We start from the raw sequence: 7746 nt of genomic DNA on the forward strand, positions 1-7746 counted from the left end.
GCCGGGAATGGTGGCAGGTGCCTATAGTCCCAGCTACTCAGGAGGCAGGTGGGAGGATGCCTTGAGCCCAGGAGATCAAGGTTACAGTGAGCTATGATCACACCACTACACTCCAGCCTGGGTGACAGAGCAAGACCCTGCCTCAAAAAATAAATAAATAAATAAATAAATAAATAAAAAAATCCAGCAGAAAATGGTTCAGATTATTTGGGGCAGTTTATTTATCTCTTATAAGACACATAGATGTTAGAAAGGAGGTTTAGAATCTCTTGTTAAAGGCCACAAACATTGTGTTCATATCCCAAGGTGCTGCCCTCAGCTACCACCTTCTTTCTTCTTGATGAAAGAAGAAATACTTCCATTTTCACCACACTCTAATTGATGGGATTTATATAGCTCCATACACTTCTCTGTTTTCTGCTCTGACTTATTTTTCTTCTCTTCGAATCATTGATGTTGTTTTAAGTTTAGCCCTTGAACCTCTTCTCTTCTTTTGAGAACTCAAATACTCCCAAGGCTTCCAGTATCACTCTTAAACCGACAGATCCCAAATTCATATTCCAGCTTCTTGAACTTCACCTCTATCTTCCTGCTGTCTATTCTCATGGGGCTGTTACCCATGGCTTAGACCAAACACATCTACATCCACCTCATAACCTCTCTCTTTCTGTGTGGGCTGCCACCATTCTCTTTAGTCCCTTGGATTTTAAAACTTGGCATCATTCTCAACTCATTCATTTTATTTAGCAAGTCAGTTCTATTGAGTCACTCAATTCTCCCTCCATATTATCTCAATAGCACCTTATCTCACCACAGGCCAACCTCTTTAGCTTACACTTGGAGTACAGATGCAGCCCCCACCTGCCTGCCCTCCTTTTCGCTCAATCCATCCCTCCCATTCCCGGAATCATCTTTCACCTTTGGCCTGGTCACTCCTCTGTTCAAAAATATCTGTTTCTCCTGTATTACAATATCAAGGCTAAACATGGATTTTCAAGGTTCTCCACAATGTGCCCTTCTATCATGCGTACATTTTTACTACTTCTCAATAACATAGTTTATTTCTGTTGTGTTTGGAATTCCCTCTTCTGCACTGCCACATCTAAATTCCAGCCCTACTTCAAGGTTCTTCCCAAGTTTAAGGCTGGCTGCAGTGGCTCATGCCTGTAATCCCAGCATTTTGGGAGGCCGAGGCAGGCAGATCACCTGAGGTCAGGAGTTCGAGACCAGCCTGACCAATACGGTGAAACCCCGTCTCTCCTAAAAATACAAAAATTAGCCAGGCGTGGTGGTGGGCACCTGTAGTCCCAGCTACTTGGGAGGCTGAGGCAGGGGAATCCCTTGAACCTAGGAGGCAGAGGTTGCAGTAAGCTGAGATCATGTCACTGCACTCCAGCCTGGGCAACAGAGTGAGACCCTGTCTCAAAAAAAAAAAAAAAAAAAAAGAAATTTCTTCCCAAATTTTAACTTCTCCATCTAGATTTACATGCGACATCTCACTCCTTTCTTCTCACCGACCTAGTGAGGTGCATTGAGAAATTTAACACAATGATACAACGCTTACCATTTCATATGTGTCCATTTTCTTTCTTCAACTGCATGGCAAGCTCCACACAAATAGAGAAATAGTTTTCTATTGCTCTGCTATACAGCCCAGGGCTGAAAATAGTAATATATTTTTCACAGTAGACAAGTTAATTAATCTACTACTTAAATATAATTTTATTTCCCTTGATTATAGAGCCAGACACATAAATAATTGATCTATAATGAATAAAAGTGTAAACAAAGCAAACTAAGATTAGCATTTAATTTTCGATATTATACATCAGTTGTATAACTATTACATGTAAAAACCATTTCTTACCTGATTTTATGCAGTCTGATGACTTGCAAATACCATCTAGAAAAAGGAGACAATATGCATAAATACTGGCAACGCACATTTTTAAATTTGTTTTTCTTTTGTTCTTTTAAAAACTGCCGATTAAATAAGCAATTTCTTAAAGCAAGAACTAAAAACTGAGCATTATATATCATTGCCAGTGGTTAGAAAAAAATATAAGAAAATAAAATAGGTAAAATCTAAATTTAAAATTTTGATTATGAAGAAAAATGTGTTATTATATCTTCTCTACCAACTAAGCTCTAGGCCTATTAAATCGAAATAATCAGTTGTTTTTGCTTGGTAATCATTTTTTTTAACCATTAAACAATCAATCTTTTTTAATCCTAGTTTTGAAAAACTTCCAAGACTCAAATTAAATTTGTTAAATTCCTGTGAAGCCCTTTAGAATTTCAATGACACAACAAAAACTGACTAATGCCTGTTACTAAAGCTGGCCATAAAATTGTGTATATTTTAATCAAATAAAACCATACTTGAGATTCCTCATAAGTAAGCATGAGCACACTAAATATACTTGCAATTAATAACAGCTCAAACATAAAAGGCACTGTACTTCAAAGTTAATTGTTTTGACATACTGATGTTACATTTTTTAAATGAATCTCTGTGTCAGTCTTTAAGTGCCTCTATCCCTAACACATTTGTTAGATAGACGGTAAAAGCATGGAGGAAGATTTCCTTCTCTTTTGCATTTATGGATGCACAGGTGTGGGAGTAACTCACCATCGTAGGTTGCATAGAGCGCGATCATTGTCACAGCTATGATGGTGAGGAGCAGGACAAGGACCGAGAGGCTGATCTCCAGCGGGGTCCATCGCTGTTTCTTCTTTGGTTTTGGAGTGTTGATATCAGTTATATCCATCTGACTTTCTGATCTGCCCATCACCTAAAATCTGCAAAAAATGAAAATGCTAATGATAAAAAAGAAAATGTCCAAATGCGTAATGTGACCGGAAAGTAAAAAGGTTCAGTTATTTTAAAATAGAAATATGTTTTTGCTGTTGAGAAGTCAAAATTTTGTTGCTGAATGCAAAGAATATAGAGTCAAATGAATTCGACAGGTTTCAGTCACAACCTTTTGTTTTTTGTTGCTGTTGTTTTGTTTTGTTTTGATATATTACTGAAAATCTCAGCAAAATTAGACAGTAAGACTTGGTCAAATACTCAAGTAGGATTAATTCAGCAGTTTATAAGCAAATAATTGCTATACTACCATTAAGAAAGTTTTAAACTCATCCTTTTGAACTCTGGACTAACATCAAAGGTTAATTTTATATCTTGCTCCAGTGGCTTTCTTTATAAGCTCAAAAACCAATGACTAATACCTTGGGGTTTTGACTAAGCAATAATTTGAAATATTAATATAGATAAACACCAAAAGGAATGAACACATGAGGTAGTTTATTTTAGTCATAAAGACAACTTTTATTTTTACAGTTCAAAATTACTACTACTACTGATACTGGTATCTATTAACTGGTTAGACAACATTCTGAAAATGGTCACTCACTGTACCGAAAGATACCTGAATATCCAGCTTAACCACACCCAATCCCATTTAAGAGAGGAGTAAAAGGGACAAGTAAACAAAATAATACAAAAAGTTACCAAGTTGATACTTGTAGTCCTGTGTAAAGCAGGGTATGCAAAAACATACCTGTATTCTTAAAATCTTTCACCTCAACTGGAGATGTGTTAACAACTTTAAACCAAAAAGTGGACACTGCCACAGAAGAGAATAAAGAATTGGGAAACTGGGGCACAGAGAAGTCAGACAATGTGTTTAAGACTACACAACGAGTCAATATTCTTTGGAAAGGACACACTCGGTCATTGTTGAAAATAAAGCTGTATCATCATGCAGTAAAAGCTAATTTAGATCTTATTGTAGAAATTTAGGGGGACAAATAAGGCGGTATAAGCCTAAATATTAAACTTTATCAGGGGCCTAGTGACAGTTTATCAGTCTGTTTCCAAGGATTAGAACACACAATTTCCATTTTGCTGCATGACTGTATGAAAGAACATCTTAAACTGACAGATTAGCTGTTTATAGCTCAATACAAACTGCTCTGAGAATTTGGTCCCTGGATGCAGGGATAGCTCAGAAATGCTCTTAGAGTTAAAGATCTTTGTTGAATACACACAATTCTCTAAAGGTGTGTTTTGTGGAAACTGAGGCATAGGAGAAAGAAGAAACATATTTTACATTTGAAGTGTGGTGGGGAGACCCAGCAGAAAACTAGAAATTACCCTTCCCAGTGAATTATTAATAAGCGAACCACAACTAGACCTTAAGGTTCTGGATACAAAGTCTTAAACATGCTGTCCCCTTGATTACCTGAGGCTATAAGCAAGGACAGACTATCAAATAAAAATATTTTATTAGACAATGAAAACTGTGTCTGCTCAATAAAAGTGGAATGTAATGTATCTGAATGTTAAAATGTCTTACTTAATGGTTATGTAAGGCATGCTGGCTTAGTCTCACCACCCCTGGGGTTATGATATGGAATTGCATTGATTGTAGTCCTATTTTAATAGTGTATTGGTTGGGCAAAGAAAAGATGGGAACAAATTTAATAATACTTTGGACACCTTACAGAGAGGTAAACAATAATAAGTCTCCCAGTCTCCCCATGTTTCATGACTGTCCTAAAGAACATCTGAATATGAAACACATTTGCTAAAGTATTTCCCTTTCCTGAATATTGTTCCCCTGCATATTTCAGAAGGCAATGTAGAGAAATGTTTTACTGGTACAAAATGACGTTTTTTTGTTGTTTGTTTGTTTTTTTAGTTCTTCCTTAGAAATGGCAGTCAGTGTCCCTGTAAAGTGAAGAGGTGAACCAGGGCAGCCTCAGGGCTAAATTACAGGTGCTCTGTGGCAACTCCAAGCCTTGTGGTGTAGTAAAGCTATAAGCATTTGTTTCTCCCTGTAAGTTACTTTCCCTTGGCTTCTCCTTACCCTTAAGACTGCGTACTGAAGCAGCTGGGCTCTTTATGGTTCAGCACCTAAGTTTGCAGAAACAGTTACAGAGAAATGAAGACAGTGAGAGAAGCTGCATCAAAACAATATAATCTTTGAATAATCTACAAGGTCTCCCTCCATCTCCCCCTCTTGTAAATGCTCTGTAAATTCTTAAAGGAAGTCTTTTGCTCTTAGTAACGTTTTTTCAAAAGCATTGAGCGAAAGCAGAAATGATGCAAGTTTAATCTCCTAATTAACTTTGTCATTCATTTCCAGTTAATTCTGGAAGGTTCACTATTTTTCTTTAAGAAATCAGGGGACAGTATCTAGAATCTCACTGTGGAGCATATGACTAACCCCCAGATACCTGAATATCCAACTTAACCACACCCAATCTCATGTAAGAGAAGAGTAAGGGGGACAAGTAAACAAAATAATAAAAAAAAAAAAGTTGATGCTTGTAATCCCATGTAAAGCAGGGTATGCAAAAACATACCTGTATTCTTAAAATATTTCACTTCAACTGAAGATGTGTTAAATAAAAAGCTTAAACGGAAAAGTGGACACTGCCACAGACGAGAATAGAGAATTAGGAGGTGTAAGATAACAAGAACCCGCAAACTTCAGCTCGACATTACCAAGAAAATAAATTACTATTTTAAGTGTAAGCTGAATTTCAAAGCAATGTAAAGCAGCATTTCTTATACCAGCTGAGCATAAGCATAACTATATCAGATAGTGAAAGCAGGAAACCTGAATAACTGATTTGTTAAAAAGGAAACCTCATAGACTTACAGACTTAGACTTAGCTAAGCAATTTTCATCTTCCTAGTACATTATCACATTAACTTATATCTGCAGGTTCCTGAAGCTGTGCTTTGCCATTACAGTTTGTATTATGGCAACTGAGGCACAGGAAGAAGGAGAAACAGTTTGCATATTTAGACTGTGTCTGCAGAAGCTGAGGACAGAGGTACTCAGGATAAATCATCTGCTTGTTTCCCAGACATTAATTACGTGTTTCCCAGCCTGAAAACGGAGTTCTGGACACAGAGTGCCAACTGTGTTACTCCCCTGCTTAGTGCTGCTCTACAACCAAAGACGCAGCGTTAAGTCCAAGACATGACCAAGTTGTTAAAGTGCTGGAACCCACAAAAATGGCAGGGCATGAAGTGACACGCCTTCATACAGTCGATTTGCCGATAAGCAGTTTCCAAATGCTGACGCTGCAAGTCAGGTACTAGTTTTCAGTTTAATAAAACTGTCATTCGAATCATACATGGGGGAGGAATCGACTTGATCAAGAGGCTAAAGAGGGATATTTGATTGCAATTACCCTTATTTTGAAACAGTACAAATAGATTGAAATCAGTTAAGTAAGAAGTCTTAAACTTTCATCTACAAAAGGACACCCCAACCCCGCACCGACCAACCCTTGTGAGATTTAAGCATAAATTATGTAATAGGAAATCAGGTTAAAAGCAAGATGAAGAGGTGGGATAATGAAAAGATCTTCCGGTTAAGAAAAGTAAACATAGAAAAGTGAGTTACAAATGAGAAAATCCGACAGAAACCAAAATGAAAACAAACCTTGCTTTAAAAAAAAAATTCGGTGTCTGTACAGCAGAATGGCAAATTCCCAGCCCCCAAATCAGCCCCGGTGCAATCTGGTAGAGCGGATCTCGGTAACCAAACATAATTCCCCGAGGCAGAGGCCGCAGGGAACTATGGAAATGAACCTGAAGAGCCAACCTGACGTGACTTCCAGAGCCCTCCTCCAGGTCAACCTCCGGGCCCCTCTCCCTTCCCTCACTCTTCAGGTCCCAGTAGCGGCTCCTTCCCAGGGCACGCCTCCTCCACGGCCGCAGGGTCCTGGGCGCTCCGATCGCGCCGGACCTTAGCTGCGGACCCTGCTCAGCGCACCTCCCGGCAGCAACTCCTCTCCGCTGGCTCTGCCCTCCCCGTGCCCGTCCCACGGGCTCCCAGCGCCCTGGGCGCTCGCGCCCTTTGGACCTTTCTCCCTCAGCTCGCTCTCCTGGGACTCACCAGTGGGATTCGGGAGAAGTTGGAGGCTGCTGAGCTGACACATCCCGACCAATGAGCGCGCGGGGCCGGGTGGCACTGGCTGGCTGGGAGCGCCGCCGAGCGCCGCTCAGTCGGTGCATCCGCCCAAGGCGCGCGGGCTCCGGGCTGAGGCCGGACTAGGGGGAGGTTCCGGACCCGCCTCCTCCCGGGCCGGGGGGCGACGAGGCACCTCGGCATCCCTCCTACCCGCACCCGCAGAGACTCACCGTGACCTCTCAGCAGATCCCGCGCCAGGAGTTAGGCAGCTGCTCCAGTCTGCGCTCGGTCAAGCTTCGCCACTTGCACATCTCCGCGCCCCGCGCGTCTCGGCGCTCTCACGGCCCCCCCGCCCCCCCCCGCCACCCCGCCACCCCGCCACCCCGCCACCCCGCCTCGCCGCTGCAGGACCAACGAGAGGAGCAGTTCCCTGGGTGACCTGAATGTTTCCGCTAGGTCTCCCAAATCCAGTCACTACATGTGAGGCGGCCGGGGAGACGTGGGGGGGGGGGGAGGGGAGGGGGGCGGGCGGTGGCAATGAGAATGTCCTATCTTCCCCACCCGTCATCTCACCATTCCCAGAAGGGCTTTGCTAAACGTTTTCGGAATTGCTTAGCTTCGGGGCTTTCAAGAAAACAATACACTGGCTCTTTGGGACTCTCTAGTGCTGATGAGGGCTCCATCTCTCTCCTGTGGACCGGAGACTGTAATGCTTGCCTCTTCTCACGCTCTTCTTTCGCTCTCTTTCTCGCTCCCTTTCCTTCCTGAATCCAAGCTTCCTTCCTTCTTCACTTAAATTTCCTCT

At 41.5% G+C, this 7746-nt stretch overlaps 1 protein-coding gene across 7 annotated transcripts in view; it reads right to left on the reverse strand.

The window, feature by feature from the left end:
- Positions 1–7316, reverse strand: part of MME (membrane metalloendopeptidase) — an 88642-nt gene extending 81326 nt beyond the window's left edge. Inside the window, exons 1-5 of one of the 7 annotated variants that reach the window (XM_033203617.1) lie at positions 6471–6600; positions 6008–6106; positions 4878–4924; positions 2633–2802; positions 1868–1903 (exon numbers count right to left, since the gene is read on the reverse strand). In XM_033203617.1, the coding sequence (XP_033059508.1) occupies positions 1868–1903; positions 2633–2792 (196 nt within the window). In that variant the 5' untranslated portion in view covers positions 2793–2802; positions 4878–4924; positions 6008–6106; positions 6471–6600. The other 6 variants (XM_033203625.1, XM_033203634.1, XM_033203612.1 and 3 more) reach the window with 6 other exon arrangements.
- Positions 7317–7746: the final 430 nt, after the last annotated feature.

The sequence above is a fragment of the Trachypithecus francoisi genome, unplaced genomic scaffold (genome assembly GCF_009764315.1).
Source record: "Trachypithecus francoisi isolate TF-2019V2 unplaced genomic scaffold, Tfra_2.0 Lachesis_group0, whole genome shotgun sequence".
NCBI classification, from domain to species: domain Eukaryota; kingdom Metazoa; phylum Chordata; class Mammalia; order Primates; family Cercopithecidae; genus Trachypithecus; species Trachypithecus francoisi.